The sequence below is a fragment of the Grammomys surdaster genome, unplaced genomic scaffold (genome assembly GCF_004785775.1).
Source record: "Grammomys surdaster isolate TR1022 unplaced genomic scaffold, NIH_TR_1.0 138, whole genome shotgun sequence".
NCBI classification, from domain to species: Eukaryota; Metazoa; Chordata; class Mammalia; order Rodentia; family Muridae; genus Grammomys; species Grammomys surdaster.
In genome coordinates this window covers 9,373,615-9,395,543 of record NW_021604596.1, presented here as the reverse complement: position 1 = coordinate 9,395,543, position 21,929 = coordinate 9,373,615, and the positions used below count along the sequence as shown (strand labels likewise).

Genomic DNA, 21,929 nt, shown 5'->3' with positions numbered 1-21,929 from the left:
TCTTTCAGATCTCTTTATTTTCATCCTAAGTCCTTTGGGACCCCGTCCTGAACCCTGACACAGCCAGTCTGGGATCAGTTGAGGGGCCATGGAGATGGCTCATCAGGCAAAGGCACTTGCCGCACGCACAGCCTGGTGATGCGAGGTCGATTCTTGGGACCTTAGTGAAAGTGGAAGGAGAGACCAACTCCTCTGACCTCCACTTAAACACACTATAAATAACAAAATTTAATTCTGCTTTTTCCATAATATTTTTGATTACTTTTTATAATCCAATCAATTTCCCCTTCCACCTCCCCTCTGCCCTTCCCCAATCCAGTCATCTTTTTCTATCCACAAAAGGCAGGCAACCCATGGATATCAACCAAACATGGCATATAAAATCACAGTAAGACAAGGCTCCTTCCCTCATAGTAAGACTGGATGAGGCAACCCAGTAGGAGGAAAAGGGTCCCAAAAGGAGCCAATGGAGTCAGAGACAGGCCCTGCTCCCACTGTCAGTAGATACAAGATCAAGCTACATAACCATAGCATATATGCAGAGGGCTTAAGTCAGCCTCCTGGAGGCTCCCTAGTTGTTGGTTTTAGTCTGTGAGCCCCTGTGAGACCAAATTTTCTTGTGGTGTCCTTAACCCCTCTGGTTCTTACAGTCCTTTCTCCCTTTTCTGCAGAATTCCCTGAACTCTGTCTAATGTTTGGCTGTAGGTGTCAGCATCTGTCTCCATCAGTTGCTGGGCAAAGCCTGATGACTTGGTTAGGCAATATTACACATCATTTCATTGACTTTTTTTTTTGGGGGGGGGGTCAGTTGTGTTTGGTTCTATCCTAGATCTCTGGGATATCAGCCTCGGGTTCTGGCCCTCCAGGTTCAAAGGTGGGCTCCTTCTCATGGCACGGGTTTCAGGTTGGACCAGCCATTGGTTGGCCACTTCCACAATCCCTACTCCGTTACCCTTGCTTATCTTGTAGGCAGTACAAATTGCAGATCAAAAGTTTTATGGCTGAATCATTATCCCGATTCTTCCACTGGATATTCTGCTTGGTTACATGAGATGGCCAGTTCTGGCCCCATACACCCCATTGCCAGGAGTCTTAGCTAGGTTCACCCTCACAGATTCCTCAATTCCCACTGCACTACGTTTCTATCTCATCCCTAAGATGCTCCCCAATTTCAGTTGTCTCTCCCACTACTCTCTCCATCCTCCTCACACTTGATCCCCCCTTTTCCCAACCCCTAGCCTCAGCCCCCCCTCCATGTCTATTTTCCCTTCTCAGGGAGGTTCAGATGCCCACTGCCACCAATTGTTTTTTGTTGTTGTTGTTTTGTTTTTTATTCAAGGTTCCCACTATGCTTAAGAAACTACCACTTGGCCAAGCATGGTGGCATGGTGGTACATGTCTTTAATCTCAACACTCAGGAGGCAGAGGCAAGTGCATCTTTGTGAGTTGAAAGCCAGCCTGGTCTACAAGGACAAACAGGGCTTGTTACACAGAGAGACCGTTTCAAAAAAAACCAAACCAAACCAAACAAACAAAAAAACCCAAAACCAAACCAAACCAACCAAAAAACCCCTGCCACTTGTCAGAACATAAAGTGTACACATGTCCCACTAATTACTTAACAGTCTTCCTTTTCCAAATGTGTGCAACTAAACATATCACAAGCAATCATGTACAAGCAGGTAAGAATACAGCAGTCTTTTAAGCAAGACATAAAGCTTTGCTAAAATATAAAGTTCCACTTTCTTAAATTTTCTCATCTTCTTAAAAAGTATTGTATGTAAAGGTGAGAGAACTGACTCCACAACGCTGTCTTCTGACCTTCACATGCATGCTATGACACACATACACACACACCCCATACTAAGGTTTTTTGTTCTGAGGATCTTGCTTTCTTTAACCAAGTCATGTTCTAAAACCATGGTCAGTTTTTACTGTGCAGTTGCTGAGTGACTAGAACTGATGTGCTCTGAAACACATCAACAGGCACAGCAGAACTTCACAGACTGCTCACAAAGATGTATCCTCACAGAGCTGGAGAGAGCTCAGGGATTAAGTGTTTGCAGTTCTTAAAGAGGACCAGAGTTCATCACGCAAGCACCAAGGGTTACAACACTCTGGACAATTGCACATATGTCTACAAACAGAAACACATAAATAGAAAAATTTTAAAAACAAAACAAAAAAACAACATCAACCTTGTGTCAACTTGACGATATCCAGAACTAACTAAAATCCCAAATCAGAAGACACATGTGCAAAAAAAAAAAAAAAAGAAGACACGTGTGTGAAGGATTTCTGCTTAGTTTGAACTGGGAAGATCTACTTCTAATCTCGAGTTTTTTCAGGCAGGAAGGCACACTTTTAATCCAGATTCCTTGAGCTGGGAAAACCCACGTCTAACATGTGTTTCTGCACCTTCTGCTGGAAGCCTATATAAGGACAAGAAAGAAGGAATCTTGTGCTCGTTGCCTGCTTGCTCTCTCCCCTTGCTAGCAAGTCCATTCCTTCACTGGCATTACAGACTACTCCTTTGGGATTCCCACATCTACTAAAGACCAGCTGAGACATCCAGCCTCATCAACTGAGTGCCTACTGGATTCTTGGAATTTCCATTCATAGCCAGCCATTGTTGGATTAGCTGGACCACAGCCTGTAAGTCATTCTAATAAATCCCTTTTCTAGACACAGAGAGTCTTGTTCTATAAGTTAGTTCTATTACTCTAGAGAACACTAATACAAAGGGGTTTGTTTTATTTATTATTTAGTCTTGTTATCTATCCCTGGCTGCTCTGAAACACACTATGTAGAATAGGCCATATTTACTATCTTGGCTTCTATTGCTATGATACACCACCATAACCAAATGCAACTTCAGGAGGACAGGGTTAGTCAGCTTACAACTCTTAGATCATACTCCATCACTGAAGGAAGTCAATGCGGGAACCTGCAGGCAAGAGCTGAAGCAGAGGATATCGAGGTGTGCTTCCTGACTTGTTCCACATGGCTTACTTGGCCTGCTTTCCTGTACCATCTAAGACCACCTGTCCAGGGTAGCAACACCTACAACTGGCTAGGCCCTCCCTCCTACATCAATCATTAATAAAGAAAATGCTCCCAGACACACCTCCAAGCCATCTTACATACTTTCTCAAGATTCCCTCTTCCGTGTTTAAATTTGTGTTGTCAAAAAGCAACCAGCACAGAGATCCACCTGTCTCTGCTGAGACTGAAGGTGCACACCACCATGCTTTGCCTTTTTTTTTTTTTTAAATACACTTCAAATCTTTACAAGCTACCAGACTTACATATGGGACAGGTCATACATGGGTTGGTCCACAAAGAAGGTACTTATCACTGTCTGGTTCCTAACCTCCAATCCTAATAAACACCTACACACCAGGCAAGTAAACTGTTTCTTGTAAATTCTCATGTAGATGTATCTCAATTTTTTGATACCGACGAAGTCTGCACCCAATACTTTATTTACAAAGCATGCACAGCTTGTTATCTAAAGGAATTCTTATAAATCACATTAGAAACACTTTTTAAAAGATTTATTATGTACATAGTGTTCTGCTTGCATTCATCCCTGCATACACTATGATGATGCAAGCCTTTAAAAAACCTTTTTAGTATGTTTCTCACAAACAGAAAATGTTATTTACTAATAACAGAAAAATTCTTATTTTCCTGAAGGGAAAAGCACCAAGAAGCACAGGGCACCCTAACTACTGAGTGCCAGAGCCATTGGTTTCAGGATTTCTGAGCTCCACATCACCTGAATCCAAAGCTTTCACAAATTCCAAATTCAGGAAGTCCTGAAGGGCGCACAGCAAGCATTCCCATTCCTGCTCTGGGACATACACACTCCTGTAGCTCACCAACAAAGACCTTCTCCTGCTACAGACTAAGATTAAATATGCAATACTACCTTTCACAAAGCAAGATTACTTGAGAAAGAGTAGAACATGAATATTCTGCTGAATAGTTGAATCAGTAGTTCATTCTTTGTTCAGACAGCTTCTGATGTCCAACAATACTTTTCAGTCCATTCTTCACTCATGAGAGAAATGTGCGCACAGTCCCCTTGATTGTCCCCCTGCAGATGGGGCACTTTCTCAGGGAAGGGGCACATTCCTGGCAGACTACCAGATGACCACAAGGAATGAACACGATAGAAACCTCTCTGTCCATACACACTTTGCAAGTTCGTTCTTCTTGTAATCTCCGCAACTGTTCTTCCAATGACAAACCTGAGAACAAAAGAGTGTTAGTGAAATTCAGCTTCTAAAAAGTAACAGAAATAATGCTTAAATACTAACTCTATTTTACCTGAAACGTCTTCTGTTGGAATATATTTCATATTCTTTTCCACTAAAGAAAGAAAGCATAAAAAAAGCATCACTCTATCAATGCAAAACTTTTTTAACCTAATATTTTTAGATAGATTCTTTTGCTATATATTACAAAGAATACTATCTAGACAATAAAATACATCAGTTTATTTTTGACTTAGGTATAATGTAAAGATTACAATTAAAAAAAAAATTGATTTTATGTATATGAGTATACTGCAGCTGTCTTCAGACACACCAGAAGAGGGCATCAGATCCCATTACAGATGGTTGTGAGCCACTGTGTGAATGTGAGAACTGAACTCGGGATCTCTGGCAGAGCAGTCAGTGCTCTTAACCGCTGAGCCATCTCTCAAGCTCAAGATTACAGCTTTTCAAACTAGATTTATTCTACTTGCTCAACAAGAGAGATGACTAAAACCCTATAGGTATCTAAATAATTTTCTCAACAAACTCACCAAATAAGTTTTCATATAATGTGGAATCAATTTCCTTCAGAGAGTTTTTGAAGATGTTGGCTGCAGCATTTCCCTTGACTAAAATGGTGTCGATAAGCTCTCTTGCTTGTAAGGGTATCTGTGTTTTCTGTCTGATAATATCATGTTCCTGTTTTGTAATTACACTGGCCTCAAGAAGATTATCCAGGATAGGAAGGACACTCGTCAACTGCTGAAAGAGGGCCATTCTATTCTTCCGAATCAGCATCAAGTCACCTTCATTTAAAAACAAGCAAGAAAAAAGTTCCATTAAATTGCAAATGCCCCAAACTTACACCCAACCAACCCTATGCACAAATCAGGAACTAAGCTGAGCTTGAAGGACTTCTTCGAAATTACTTGATTGCACGTCAATGGTGTCATGTTAATCTTCCCAATTAAACTCAGATGTATCACACGGCTCATACAAACACTCTCAAGTCTACACAATGACAGACTCAGACACTGGCCTTCAAATTTGTTGAAAACAAGCAGAAAACTTTAAAGAGTAGTAAAACATGTATCCTCTTTTATTCTCTTTCCCCAGAATCCTAAACTAGTTGGGTTTTTTTGGCTTGTTATTTATGGAGATAGGACCTCATGTATCCAGGTTCCAAACATGATACATGATAACCCTGATCCTGACTCTACCTCCATTCCAAGTGCTGGGATTACAGATGTGAACCACTATGCCCAGTTTACATAGTGCTGATGATGGAACTCAGGGTCTGTGAATGCCAAAGGACCCATCAATCAAGCTACATCTTCAGCCTAGAGCAGTGTTCCTTCTGAGGCTCCATGGCTTCTATAGAACTACAGCGCTCAAGAGCTTAACCTACAAGTCACAATGGACTATGCTTGGCTCCTAGGCAAGTCTAGCCACTTAATACCCATGTGTCCCCCTGCTATATATATCTCAGTTTCCTGATCTGAGGGGAGATCAAGGACAGCACTAGCTACAGACTGAATTTGAAGCTAGCCTGAGCTTGGCATAAAGAAACAGTTTAGAAATGCCGGGGCAGAGGGTGTTAGCAGCCATTTACAGGTGTGAAATAATGCTGCACATAACACGTAACTGAAAACCTGTGGCCACCAACACCGATACCTGATGCTGTCTCTTCAGTCTGTCTTTCCTTCTCTTCTTCTCTTCTCTCATCTTCAGCATTCAGAAGTGCTGAGACAATATCACTGACCGTCCTGTAGTTCTCACCAGTGGCCAGGATCTGACGCTGAACTGTCTGTCTCACCAGATTCCTACTGAAGCCCATTTCCAAGGCTGCTTTAACCACAGGCGTGCTCATCATGACGACATCTTCCGAACTTTCTCCAGGGCCGAAATGCACAACTATTTGTGGACAAATTTGCTAATATTAAACTTGACAAATTTATAACTATGAAAACAATGCCTGTGGCACCTTTATTTTTCATATCCTGGTAAGGGAGACATATCATATGCATCAATTAAATTAACTTCAATACAATTTGAACTTTGAGTAATTAGTATACCATGCATCTAAAAAATTACTTCCTACAGTACATACATCCTAGACATAAACTTAAAAAAAAAAATCTCTTGGCAATCTTCTTAGGAATCTGATTGTTAAAAACAATCCCAACAGTGCTGTTTGGATGGCTCAGTGGTAAAGGCACTCACTGCTAAGCCTGACAACCTAAGTTCAATTCAAAGGATCCATAACGAGGGAGAAGAGAACTAATTCCCAAAGTTGTCCTCTTTTTTAAAAAAATAGTTTATTTGCTTTTATGGCACTGGTGTTTTGGCTGCATGTGTGTCTGTGTAAGGGTGTTGAATCCCCTGGAACTAGACCCGCAGACAGTGGTGAGCTGCCATGTAGGTGCTGGACACTGAACCTAGGTCCTCTGGAAGAACACCCAGTACTTAGAACTGCTGAGCATCTCTCCAGTGCCTGAAGGGATCACTTCACTTCCACATACATACTGCAGCATGTGCACCCACACATACACTATAAATAGTTTCTTCCTCAAAAATCAGATAGGCAAGATGGCTCATGGGTAAGTGTTTGCTGCACAAGTCTACCCAAATTCAATTCCTGAAACCCACAGGAAAGGACTGACTTCTAAAATAACTGTGTCTCCATGTCTCTGTCTCTGTGTGTCTCTCTCTCACACATACATACATACATACATACACAAATATGACAAATGTTTTTAAATATCTCCCCCAAAGATTCTAATATACAATCATTTTTAAAAACCAATGTACCACAAAAAATATAGATATGAGAAATTACCTTCAAGCAGGAAAGAAGGGCAAATGTAAAGCTCAGTAGGAACTGGACATGTGACAGCACAAAGCCCTAGGTCCTTTCCTGGCACTCATAAGCAAGATTTAAACAAGCTATCACCTCAAAAACAAATAAATAAATAGATAAATAAACAAACAAAGAATAGGAAATAAGGTTAAGATGGGGGTACACCTCTATGACAGAATGCTTAGAATACATTGAATTTAAAAATGGGGGTGTGGCTTAGGTGGAGGGCTTGTCTGGCATGCTTGAAGACTCCATCTCAGGCAACCTCGCCCATAAAGAGATGAGGTGTGGGTGTGGGGCCTAGCATAGTAATGAGTTCTTGCTAAGCACACATGAAACACTTGCATTGGAGTCACACCAATGGATATGTATCAGACTTGAATGATGAATAATCTCTAAACAGGTACATAAGTGAGGCAGAGAAAACAAGGATGGGCAGCATAAAGACCTAATGAAAACACGAATAAGCAAAAGTACTGTTATTCTGAATGGAGAGTATGAAGATGAAAATATAAGGTGATGAATGCAGGAATTGGGAGGCTGCAGGGACACGTAGGGAAGCAGTTTTGGTTAACAAGGCCAGTGCAAGCTCACACTGTGCTTCTGTGACATTACAGCTGTACTTTTCCAAGATACCTTTACTGCCATCTACTGGAAACTGCTACAATAAACACACAAAGTGAGTAGGGAGTAACTGTGGTCAAAAGTATGCCTGTAGAAATACTAAGACAGCCTTGATCCTCAACGCCTCAGCCCAGAAAGTTTTAAAAATAAGTAAAACCCTAAAACTGAAATGACAAATGAAGCAACAGGAACAGCTGAAAGAGAACATCAAGACTAGCCTTAACCAGCACAAAAACTTGACAGAGTCAAGAAATAGATAGTGGCAGACAGCAGACACAGTAGCCATGGTATACAGCTTTGTAAGGAGTGTCTACATCACCCTGAGTTTACCAGAATACTGTAGGAAGATCTTGAGCAGAGAGCTATTCCAAAGGTGACTGGTGATCCTGCAGAGATGGATTCGGGATCAGGAAGAACTACAGGATAGACCAGGCTAGCATGGACTAAGAGACGGTAAACATCAGGACATGCTGTGAAGGCAGAACAGACTTCTCAGAAAATAGCCCAGTTGGTTCTATAGCTGGATATTATGAACTGAGATGGGGAAGGTTAGAGAAGAACATTTCAAGAATGAAGCAGAGGAAACCTAGTGCTTTGACATATTTACTGAGACAGCTATTGGAGCCAAAAATGGAAGCACTTGGGCTGGAGAGATGGCTCAGCAGTTAAAAGCACTGACTTTCCTGAGTTCAATTCCTAGCAACCACATGGTGGCTCACAACCATCTGTAATGGAATCCAATGCCCTCTTCTGGTGTGTCTGAACACAGTGACAGTGTACTCATATACATTAAATAAATAAATCTTTAAAAAAGAAATGGAAGCACTTCTAAGATTTACAGAGGTAATTGAACATTCCAGCCTGGACTCATCTGACCTGAGCAAAAAGTATACTTCATTTAGTAGTCTATCATCTAGAAATATGAAAAAGGAGCTAGCAGAGGAAACTGTTCAAAACCATCCTAATAAACAGGAAAAAACCTGAAAGAGTAGTGTCAGGGAAGCCACCCAAGTGCATGTGTTGAGGACAAAAGCTCAGTGTGGTGCAGTGTGCTTGTCATCGCTGCCTGCAGGAGGGGAGCAGCAGCATCTCAAGCTCAGGGACAGCTAAGGATGTGCCCAGAGATGTTGCCAAAAGTACATTAAACTGTGTCTGTCAAATGCCAGCTACCAGGTAAGAAAGATTTACTCCAGCAGACTCCAGTGACTCTTGTCATTATCAATGCAACATTTACAGAGTAGCAGGAGGGAACACAATCCAGTGGACAAAGCCAGGTAAGGTGGCATATACCTGTAATAAAGCACTCAGAGCCCAAGGTCAGAGGATCCAAAGTTCAAAGCCAGCCCAGGGCATATTATGAGACCCTGTATCAAAAATGAACGAAGAAAAGAAAGGAGGGGGAAAACTAAGAAGGAGGGAAGACAAAGGAACTGACACGAGTGGCTCTAAGAGAAAGAAGTCCTCCTCACTCTCCTTCTTTCTCTGTGCTGTCACATGAATGGGGAAAGCTGTGGGAAGGGCTACGATGCTGTCCAGATGGCTCAAGACAAGAAAGCACTTCCCAGACAAGCCAGGATTTTGTCCCCAGAACCAACCTAAAACTAAGAGAAAACGGATTCCTGAAGTCATCTTCTGATCTCTACATGTGTACTGTGGCACAGGTCTAAATATACATCATACGCGCATGTGCACAATCTCTCATACATTCTTTTAAAAATGATTTTATAAATTAAAAGTAGTAATCTATAAAGAAAGAAAATGTGTAACAATCATTCTGAAGATGGGCAAAGTGATTTTATAAGGAAAACAAAAGCAAGATGTATAGCATGGTGCAGTGTGCCATAGAGTGCCGAGCGTCCGTCCACAAGGCTCTGGGTTCTAGCCTACACAAACATTGACTAAGAACAGCTATCTACTACTTTGTCCTTCCAGCTCCTTACACGGGCAGTAACCACATACTCAGGCACTCCTTCCTTCCCACACATGACCCAGTGCCTTACCCACTGGAGCACAGTTTCCATGACCAAGTCCCTATCTACTCTGGAGTCAAGGTGTCTATGACTTTTGTATCTCTTGGTCATCTTTCTCTGTATCAGCTGCAAAGCTGCCAATGCCTCTCTTCAAATGGTGAACCAGAACCAGCCCTCCCCTTCTGATATGATCAGCACATACAGTGATAGTAATTTAACCACAACAAACGTAGATCACACACGTGGAACTGCTGAGATCTGGTTAAATTCAGCTCTCCTGCACTGAATCACTATTCTATCTCCAGCTCGGCCATCAATCACCTACAGACTGGCCTCTTCTAATACATTCTAGGCACAGCGACCTTCTCCTCTCTGGAGGCAAAGCTTTCCTTTGGTATGCTTAAAGCTATTTGTTTCCTGCATGTGTCTTGTAGCTTCATATGCTCATACGTCAGCTCTTTATATAATAGTATATAATAAATGTCGTGAATCTCAGTGAAGCATACATATTCTAGTTAACATCCCAAAGTTGCTCCTATAACTTCAAAAGTGCCACCACCCTTTTGCTAATATACTCTCATTCTTAACATCTTTATAAAAATTCATAGTTGTATCTGAACTATTTCATACTTACCTGGAGGATCAGCATTTTCTTCTCCTGGGGTGTCTGAAGTGGACAACAGCTATGAAATAAGAGAACACTTGACAGGTAAATCAGAAATCTCAAACAGTCTAAACAGCACAGTTGGAGATTTGCCTTGTTAAAATAGGACCTCACTCTGCTGCTGACTCATGGAAATCTTCCTGCCTCAGCTTTCCTAAGTAACAGGATTACTGGAGTGAGCCACCACAGCCAACCCATCAGACATTTAAGTAAATGTGCGCATCCTTTTGGAAACTCCAGGTATGCTAGCACACTCCTGTAATTTCAGCACTTATGAGTCTGAGGCAAGGGGCTGGAGAGATGGCTCAGCGGTTAAGAGCACTGACTGCTCTTCCAGAGGTCCTGAGTTCAATTCCCAGCAACCACATGGTGGCTCACAACCATCTGTAATATGAGCTGATGCCCTCTTCTGGTGTGTCTGAGGACAGCTACAGTGTACTCAGAATAAAATAAATCATCTTAAAAAAAAAAAAAGAGTCTGAAGCAAGAAGATCAGGAGTTCAAGGCAAGCCTCAGACAAGAAACCTTGTCCCAAAACTCTAAAATAAACACACACGTATACTTTACTTTGTTTTGCTTCATCATAATTATCATACAGCTATGCTTACACATTTATCCACATCGAGGTTAAAACTCCAGTGGATGGAGTTTCTATTTTAGAGAACAGGAAGATACAATAGTGCCGCCTCATTCCATTTGAAAAGTGATATTTCATTTGAGTAACTCTTCAAAGGTCTTAATTCCTATCAAGTTTTTGGTTTTTTTTTTTTTCTAGAAGAGACTAAAGAGACACTGAAGATACCCCTTTAACCACATTTAAAAACAAAACGGGAAAACAAAACAAAACCTCTGTACAGTGGCACGATTTAAGATTTTTCAAAAAACTAAAAGTAAAAAACAACATTTATAAAGACCTCTGAACAGCAAGCTAACAACAACTGCCAAGGATGCCATTACTGTAGCTACATGCCAGGTGACTTGAACTCCAGCTCTTCTAAGCATACACCCGACCTAGGTGTATCTTTCTTCCTAAATACATTCTGTTCATAACTACAATCCTTAAAATGCTATAAAAATTTAATAAACTCCAATTTTGCCTTAAAATTATGTAAATGAAATAAAAATAAATAACCACTTCTAAGATTTCTGTGATTATTATTTCATAGTATAGTTCAATGCTGTATTTTTGTTTGTATATGTATAAAGTATATGAACCTGGTCACATGGCTATGTGCATCTATGTGTGCACACTTGTGGAGGACAAAGGTAGACACAGGTGTATTTTTAAGACAAGGTCTCTGTCTCATTCAACCTGGAACTCACTGAATTATCTGGCCAGACCACTTGGCCAGTGATCTCCAGGGTTTCACCTGTTTCCAACACACCTGATGCATGCTGCCACACCCAGCTTTGTATGTGGTGCTGGGATCTGAGCTCAGGGCTTCATACTGCATAGTAAGCACTTTACCAAATAAGCCATCTCCCCAGCTCTCGAGGAAATTTTAAAATTGGTTTACCTGCTCAAGAAGATGAGGATATCTAGCTTGAATCTCATCAACAAACTCCTGACCCTTCATCCGTATCAAGAACTCACACCTAAAATGTGAAACAAAACTATTTTTAAGTACTTCATATCAAAAATAAACTGATTATTCTAGAAGAATGACTTTCAAATCATCTTCATTAGACCCCACAAAAAACTGTTTATATCACTACCGAGTAGTTTATATATACCGAGTCTAACAGAATCCAAACTGTCACACATTACATTCTCACTGTGTTGGTGCATTCCATTATTTTTCTGTCTTCCTCTTATACAACAACAAAAAAGTCTGCACTTAGAAAGGGGCAAAGTTGGCATGTGAGACACAATGTCATAGACATTGTCTTCTTCATGCTTAACACAATTTCAAAACCTATTAGTCATTACCCATTAACACTTCATCGTTCATAACAGAGTAACACACAATCCTGCCCCAGAGTTCACTCTCCTATCTTCAAGTACAATACACCATACTCCCTCCAGGAAACACATAAGCAAGTTATTTCTCCACATTCTCCGCAATGTTTCTCAAGTATTTAACCTACTGAGACTTCTTGGAGGAAGTTCAAGTAACATCTCCTTCCGTTCTACTCCCTTTTGAAAAACTGTTAAACATCTGGATTCCACATGCAAATTCTTTTTAAAGCACAAAACCTTGACCTATGCTACATACATAAAATAAACTAAGGATGAACCATAACCTTAAATGCAAGAAAAGTCCCTTTGTCCTTCGTTATCTCAGAATGTTCTATCTGGACAAGAAGGCTGGAGAGAGCGCTCAGTGCTCAAGAACACTTGCTGCTGTTAACACAGAAGCAAGATCAGCTACAGCACCCACGGCAGGAAGCTCACAACTTTCTGAACCTCTAGGTTCAGGGGACTCAATGCGTCTGGCCTTTTTGGGCACCTATACTCCGGTGCACATTCCCACATGCAGTCACATGCTGTGATGGAGTTTTATGTCAACCTGACATAAGCTAAAATCATCTGAAAAGAGGGAACATCAATTGAAAAATGCCTGCATAAGATGCAGTTGTAAAGCACTTTTTATAATTAGTGACTGATGTAGGAGGCCCCAGCCCATATGAGTGGGGAAACCCCTGGGCTGGTGGTCCTAAGTTCTATAAGAAAGCAGGCTAAGCCATTCATAGGAGCAAGCCAGTAAGTAGCACTCCTCATGGCCTCTGCATCAGCTCCTGCTTCCATTCTCCAGCCTGCTTGAGTTCCTACCCTGACTTTTATGATAAACTGTGAAGTGGAAGCATAAGCCAAATAAATCCTTGTTTATCTGCTTTGGCCTAAGTTTCTGTGTCTCATCACAGCAATAGTAACCCTAACTCAGACACATACGTAATTAAATAAGGTAAAAAATCAATCTAAAACAAAGCAAAGGAGCCTGGTAGTAGAGCTCAGATACAGAGCCTCTGCTTAGCATTCAGAAGCACATAATTTAATATTAAAAAACAGAATTTTTATATAAGGACCAAAACCATACTCCATACAAGATAAAACTGATAAAAATGTCATCATCAAAATTAAAGACATCTGCTCTTCAAAAGACTCTGTTAAAGAAATGAAAAAAAGCACTGTGGAGATGGCTCAGTGGTTAAGAGCATCTGCTGCTCTTCCAGGGTACCCGAGTTGTTTTCCAGCATCTATGTGAAGTGGCTCTCAACTGCTTGCAACCCTAGCTCTAGGAATTTTTATGCCCTCCTCTGGTACCTGCACTCACATGGAATACATTCAGACAGACATATACACATAAGTAAAAATTAAAAACCTAAAGAAGTGAAAATACTGATGGATCAGCATGACTCCATCTTAAGGATGGGAGCCATTTTGCTATAAGGTCAGAACAAGTTTATTTCCTTTTGCTGAAAATTTCAGGTTGACCTGCTTTAACCTGTTTTTGGAATTTAACATGTTCCCCAAGCTATGGCGTTTGAGTCACACATTGAATATACCCCGATAAGATGTTCTTCCAAATAATTTTAAAATGTTCAGCCAAGTTCCTACATAACCAAAATTCCTCTGGAAATTCCCCAACGCTTGAAAACCTCTAAGTTGTGCAGGGTTTTCTTGTTGTCTTTGCTTTTTGACTATATAAACTCTACCTTCTCCTGTGTTCAACGATAGCTTTTCAAATCCTACTTTAGAGAGTTTTCAAATCCCACTTTAGGGAAATAACCCTGAGAAAATAAAGCTTGCTTAATTTGACTTGCTTAACTTGCTTAAAGAATTTGGGTAATGGTCTTCACTGCCATTAGGTGGGAGTAACAAATATAAAACCACATATTAAAGGAGAGTTTGTAAGAAACTATCAGCTATAGGGCAAACTGAAAGCTATCAGTCTTCTAATCGCTGTAAAAAACCAAGACAAACAGCCCAGGGAGGACTCAGCAATCCAATTCACATAAAATGAAGACAAAAATGTGGGAACCACACAGAAAAAAAAAAGAAAAAGAAGGAAGCAGGGAAGAGGAGCCACAGAAGGCCCACTGGGGAGGATAGGCTTACAGAGGAAGCAAGAAACAGGTGAGCTCAAAGGAGGACAGGAATATTTCTATCCGCAGTCTGTAGATACCACCATGACCCTAAGGGCCTGCTTTGGTGAGAAACCGAGAACCTTTGCCGCTGAAGCTGTCAACAGCCTTGAGATAATCATAGATTTCCTGAGGTCTCTCTAGTGTGTACTGGCACTGAGCTCAGAACCTCCTCTGCCAGTTTTCACCACTACTACTGCTGAGGAACCCTGGAGACAGATGCTGTTATGCCTCTCCTTTAGAAAGGAACCACCTTCCTCCCTAAGTCATGCTCTGTACACCACAGTTCACCCTACATCCATTCTGCTCCTGTGCTCTAAGCCCCAGCCCTACAACTGTTCTGCACACACCAGTGCTCCGGGATCCACTTTGGCTACTCAATGTGTCCTTGTCTTAGACATTGGCAGCAGCACAGAACAGCAGTCAGTGCTCACTCTTGAACTCCCTTCCTCCTTCCCTCCCTTTCCCCTCCCTCCTCCCATCTACCTTCACACACACACACACACACACACACACACACACACACACACACAGCTCTGTGGCTGCTCTTCAGGCTCTAAAACTTCAAGACACCACTGCTACTGCCCCACCATTGTGAGAACACTCATGAGCCAGAATAGGAATCAACATAGGTCCCTGGCCAGGATGCTTTCCACAACTAAAGTAGATTAAGTCTTTCAGCCTTGCCACCAAATGCTTTGATGCTGCCCAGGACACTGAGAATCCTCACTGACAATGACTTCAGATAACAGAGCTAATGCAGCTCTGGACTTCCCAAGGAGTCAGAGTTTATACCCTTTAATAAGCCCATGTCCACACCCCAACACCCACCCACAGTCTTTGCTCAACACAGTCACAAAATCTAAAAAGCAGAGTTAGAAGAAACTTAAAACAATAAAGGAACAAAATAATTTTCCAAAATCCAACTCAAAAGAAGAAAGAGTACTTAGATACTGCCAGATAAGCAATTAATACTCATCTTCAGGGAGCTTTGTGAGTTTCAAGAGAATAAGACAGATAATGCAAACTTATAATGAAAATACAACACACAACTCTCAAGAGCATAAGAAAGTAAAAAATTTACAGGTGAAGACAAATAATGTAATCGCCTTCAGATTACTGTAGACTGTAATGGTAGAATGCAAATCATTCAATTCTAATGCAAAGGTTAAAAAGAAAACACTGGGGCCCAGATTCAATCCTTAGTACTACCCCAGCACAGTGCAGAAAGGAACTGCAGCTGTAACTCTAGTTACAATTGTCCTGTTAAAAAACAGTATGCTTATACTGTCTTTATTATAGCTTCATTATAGCTATCATATGAAAAATAAACAATGGACATAACTTAAAAAGATAAGTAACATCAAAGCCATGCACTATTGCAAAGTTTTTGTATACAAATAAAATCAAGTGACCAGTTTACATAACAGACTGCTCTAAGATCTGATTGAGGCAATTCTTCAGCTGAGGTTCCCTCTCCCCAAGTGACCCCAGTTTGTGTCAAGTTAACAAAAACTAACCCAACAAAATAATAAAGACATATAGTACAATACGTCCTGACGACTGCACATTTGCTCCTTCTCCACTCTTCTAAAGATCTGCTTAGGAAGCACCTACGTATGTGATACATAAGTGATCTGTATGTACTAAAATCTAGTGGTGATCAACTGTTACAGTTTGTCTTTACTGAGATCAAAGATAGTCACAGCTAAAACCTGTTCAGAGCTGCACTGACAAAAAACATTATTTCCCTTAGTTAACTATTTAAAACACAGTGTGGAGAATTTTGTTTTACAAAGTGTAACAACTTAAATAGAATTTAAAATGTTTTTATATTTTAAACAGTTAAACTTCAAATTATAACATGTAAGTCCACTTAAATGATCAAATCATTCAAAACTCTGACATTTCAATCCAAACTCGAGACATTAGCAAACTTAAGCTTTTTCCAGAGCACCAATGTCTGTAACATTTTAATCTGAGAATTCTTGGATGCTACAAGGCAGACTGGAGGCAACATGCTTTCCTGTACTATTTATTTTTTCAACAATGAAATTCATTGCTAGCACAATATTATGGAGAACATGTTGGTTTGTTTTCCAAACATGTTCTTAAAAACCAAACTCCAAGTGATTCTGAAATGACTTGCCAAAAGTGTTGCATTAACAGAAGGCTTAAAATAAACTCTACAGACCTTCAAGATGGCTCAGCATGTAAAAGTGCCTGCCACAATCCTAATGACCTGCATTCTATCCCCCAAACCCACACAGTGGAAGGAAAGCTGTTCTTTGACCTCTAGTACCGATTTATACATGTTTTTTTCCTGCCCAATAATTTTTTTGCGTATTATTTTTTCAGACAGGGTCTTGCTACCTAGCTGAGTTGGTCTGGGTTCACAATGTGGCCCAGGCTAACGCTGACCTTGGAACACTCCTGCTTTGGACTCCAAACAGCTAGAATTATAGGGTGTACCACCACATCTGGCCAAAATTAATACTTTTAAAGTATAAATATATCCGTTTTCAGGACAAGAACAACAACAACAACAAAAAGAGTCAAAATCTATCTTTTTGCTTTGGTTTTGGAGGCAGTTCTAAGTAACCCAGGTTGGTTTCAAATTTGTGTCAGACTCCTGAATGTTAACATTACACTGGATCTGACATACAAAAATTCTGATGATTCTTCATAATTTTTTTAAGACAGGGTCTCACAATGCAATCCTAGCTGACCTGAACTTGCTATGAAGACCAGGCTGGCCTTTGCTCACAAAGAATGCATGCTTCTGCTCCCAGTGGCTGAGATTAAGCATGAGGACATGGGTACACTACCTGCCCTATCATATTTTTTAACTACTTATATTTTAACAATGTAAATAGTTACATCAAAATTCCTGTTCATCATGTACCATACAAAAATGACTAAAGGTCTCTGTGACTAAATGACTAAAGGACTAATTCTCTCAAGGAGTCCAACAATTCCTATTATCATGAAAGGCATGCACAGGTCCAAGCTCTCTTTACTGTATGACTCCACGTATATGTGTTGTGGTTGTGGTACCTAGAGTAGATAGATTCAGAGATAACAAGCAGAAGGGTAGGTGCCAGGGGTTGTGCTTGCAAGGGTATGGGATACAGTTTCAGTTTGAGAGCATAAAAAGACTGGAGATGACTAAAAAACAGTACATATGTACTTTACACTACAGAAGAATACATTTTAGATGAGTAAATTAGTAAATTTTGTGTATATTTTAACACAATAAATAAAAACACCTAACAGCCCATTCATTTTTAGAAATGAGGTCTAAGTTCACATAGCCGATCAGTTTCAAATACAAATTTCTTATTTTATTTCACTAACAACTGTGCTCCTAAATGTATTCTAAGCAGTAATAAAAATTAAGAGGTTAGGGATGTAGGCAAGAGAACTTGTCGACCAGATGTGAGACACTGGGTTCAATCCTCCATATCACAATAATAATCAGTTTTAAACATTTTTAAGAACCAATTACCAAGGCTGGCAGTAGTGGTACAGACCTTTAGTACCAGCATTCAGGAGGCAGAAGCAGGTAGATCTCTCTGAGTCCAAGTCAAGACTGGTCTACATAGTGAATTCCAGGAAAGCCAAGGCTACACCGAGAAACCCAGTCTTGAAAACAAACAAAAGGAACCAATTACCTTGGAAACCATTTGGCATGTTCTATCCAGGGGTCATCTCCAGGTTCCCAACATCTCAAGCCACCATCACAACAAAAACATTTGACATCATCATTACGATCCACGTAATAAAATCCAGCACTTGCAAGCTGCTCAGGCTGAACAGGAACACTAGATGGCCAGTACAGAAACGTCCTCATTCGAGCAGAGTGTGTCTGCATACTTAGATTTGATATGCTAAACCTCTGTGTTTCTGAAGTATTTTCCAGAAATGGACAGTGGGGAAAATGTCTCCGGTGCTCTGACATAGCATCATCCTTCGGCTCCCAGTTGCTCAGTTTCCCGCCACAGGCAAAGCAAGCCACCCTGTCTCCAGGCCCTATGTAATAGAAGCCGGCTCTGGCCAGCTCTGCTGGTGACAGAAAACTTAATGGCCACATACTGTAAGTAAGAAATCTGGCCTCTTCTGTACTCATGGCATAGCTGCCGGGATTCATCCTCGATGAGAGGTCTTCCACTGCTCTAGAATTAAGAGGGTTTGAGGACAGGTTGGAGGGGCTGCCACCTTGTTCCAGAGGTGACGAATGTGCAAATCTACTTTTCACAGGAGACATGTTCTTAGATGGAGACTGCAGACTGGATGAAAGCAGAGTCTGTACAAAGCTGCAGCTGGGATACAACTGTCTGTGCTTTTCAACAGGACTGTCTCCTTGTTTCCAGTTATCCAACATCAGGCCACAGCAGAAGCACTTGACTTTGTCATTCACACCTGTGTAATAAAAGCCGGCACGAGCCAGACTCCTTTCCGAGACAGGAACTCCCCTGGGAAAAGCCGAGTATGTGGACATTCTGTAGAGTTCACATGAAAAGTCATACTTCATTTTTTCTTTACTCTCCTTTGTCCAATTTGACAAGATTGTGCTATTCTCCATTATACTTTTAGTTTTTTGGTGAAAGGTACCTTGGACCTCTGGGAGACAGTTTTGTCCATGAATAGAAATAGTATTTCTGACAGCTTAAACTTCCTATGAAGCTTCTCACCGCTTCATATTAGATTTCTACACCACAGACAGGAATGAAATAGCAGGCATCTAACTGCATAGAGTCACTGTCTTCTGATTGGACTGATGAGCTGACACTCACACAGGACAAACCTGTCTCACTGGCATGTGACACTATTCAGGACTCTTTGGGGTCACATAAATTCTTCTGGGTAACCTAAGAACTATTTACCCATTACTTCTTACTACTAGTTATGAAGCCTAGATACTAGGGCATATGCTACTAGAGCCTAGTATTCAGGCTCTTTTCCCTTATAAGGACTTAAAAATATGACATCTGAACTACTTCATTTCCTACCAAATGGAAGGAACTGAAGTCTGCATCTGGTATTTCCTAAGAGTCACACACTCATCATCATCACAGTGGGTTAACTGCAGTTAACTTCCAGGGAAGTCAACACAGCTCCATGAAGACTATAGGATTCGTGGTAAAGGAACTGTGCTTAAAGCTTAAACTGTTACTCTCTCACTGTTAAATCTTATCTATCACCCCCTTAATTCTGTATCTATCATTTTAATACATCTGGTCAATAGACAGCATTTTGTACATAAACTTAGACTGCATTTTATAAAGTCCACCTGTGTTTAAGGCCCATTCCCACTATAAGTCTGTTATCATAAAGAATGAATCCATTCAAGACATGGCTTTCTTCTGTTATCACAAATACCTAAGAACCTGTTTTACCACAGCCTTTCTAGTCTTCTTTTTGAAAATTCAGTATTTTATATAACTATTCATACACAAAAGCACACCCCAAATCAAACTGCATCTTCTTAGAAAATTTTTCAGATTTCCATGACTGGGCTCATTTCTAGAGAAACATGGGAGAACATGAAGACTCTTGAGGGGTATAAATCTGAAATTAAAAAAAAAAAGATATTTCAGAAAACTAATTGCACAGAACTGTCCTCTTCAGTTTATTCAGTAATGTCTAAAAATGACACGCTCTAGATAATACATCTTGACTATGGCAGTTTCTCACATAACCAGTCTCCCTAGAAAGGGTCTAAATCAAGACACACCACTGCAAAAGCATTCCCAAAGTACTACTTATGCTTGTCTTTAAAATGCAAAGCTTTGTATAGTTTAAAAAGTAAAACTTTGAAAACAAATGGACATTCCCACTTGTCAAAAATTGGTCCCCAATTTTAAGTTTGTTCATTTTATATCTTTTTTATTTACTATTAAAAAAAATGTACCGTATTTCATGAACATCTTTTTTTTTTTCTTTTTTCTTTTTCAAGACAGGGTTTCTCTGTATAGCCCTGGCTGTCCTGGAACTCACTCTGTAGACCAGGCTGGCCACAAACTAAGAAATCTGCCTGCCTCAGCCTCCCAAGTGCTGGGATTAAAGGCATGCATCACCACTGCCTGGGTGAAGGTCTTTTTTTTAAAGGGGCAGGGTCTTATTCTGTAGCCTAGGCTGGCTAGCAAGTCAATGTAACTTAAGCTGGTGTTAAAACTTGTTGGAATTCTCCTGCCTCAGCCTCCCAAGTGCTAGGACCACACTACCACCTGGCTCCTTTCATTTTCTGATTTAAAGACATTTTGATCTGGCACTTCACTGGAGACAAAAGGCACCCATGAACAGTGGAATGATGGTCTGGAGGGCTACTGAGATAGCTCCTCGTTAGAGCACTTGCCTTGCAGGTAAAGAACCTAGGTTTAATCACAAGAAAAAATATGTATTTTTTTACATTCTATTAAAACATTAAATTAAAATGTATAATGAATAATACAAATATACATAAAGTATAATATATAAAATATATTTGTAGACATAAATATATGTAAATATATAATACACAAAATATACAATATAAAATAAATAATATGTAATAGACACTTTATATTAAAATATAAATATTTCCTGAGATTCCTGAGACATACCTGCAATTTCAATCTCAACACTTGGAAGATCGAGGCAGGATGAGAGGCTCCTGCCACACAGAGCAATTGAACTAGCCAGGACTAAATTGGCCAAGATACAGGCACTGGGAAGAGCTCATTAACGCAATCCGTGAAGGACAACCATTTCCTAACAATTCCAAAGCAACCACCACAGGTAGCATCTCAAAACCAAAAATGTACAACTGTCGGTAAATCAGTGGCCTGGGACGAGGCTACTACTACACGTGTGGCTTAACTACACTAGGGGTTACAACTCCAGCAACCACTCAACCGACACTGCTCTATGCCCACGGGGCGACACGTAGATCGGAAAGAGAAGACCTTTCCCAAGTAAACGAAACGTCTCACACGTCTACTGGGCGAAAGCAGTAACCGAAACGACAATCGTCATCTCCCTGCCGCACAACTGTCTTGATTTAAAGGCATTAAAGAAATGCCGCTCTGATTTAAAGCTTAAAAGTCTGCAGAAAATCTGAAGAAAAAGCCGAGGTGGCGCACACCAGTAATCCCAGCACCTAGGAGGTTGAGGCAAGAGGACTGCCGCAAGTTCGAGACTAGCCTGGGCTGACTCAAAAAATAAACCGAAAGGAAAAGAAAGCAAAACTGTAGTACACGTACAAGCCCAAGGACTGGGGCAGCGAGCGGGTGTCGGACGGCCCTGAGAACACAGGCGTTCTTACAACGCCGGGGCCGAAGGAAACCCGCTCGCCCGCCCAACCGTAGAGAGGCACGTTTGCCCGCTCTGCCGAATGGAGCCGTACTCACCGCGGAGCCGGGCCTCCAGCGCCGGGAAGCTGAGGCGCCTGACTGCTGACCCGCAGCCTTCCCAAAAGC

The 21,929-nt window shown here is 40.8% G+C and overlaps 1 protein-coding gene across 1 annotated transcript; it reads right to left on the bottom strand.

The window, feature by feature from the left end:
• Window positions 1–3,542: 3,542 nt before the first annotated feature.
• Window positions 3,543–21,929, bottom strand: Birc2 (baculoviral IAP repeat containing 2). The gene is made up of 8 exons (XM_028763344.1): window positions 21,861–21,929; window positions 18,144–20,040; window positions 11,901–11,979; window positions 10,354–10,402; window positions 5,940–6,179; window positions 4,817–5,071; window positions 4,336–4,377; window positions 3,543–4,256 (listed from the first exon to the last, which is right to left on the bottom strand). The coding sequence occupies exons 2-8, from the start codon at window positions 19,052–19,054 to the stop codon at window positions 4,063–4,065; spliced, it is 1,770 nt and encodes a 589-aa protein (XP_028619177.1). The 5' UTR covers window positions 19,055–20,040; window positions 21,861–21,929; the 3' UTR covers window positions 3,543–4,062.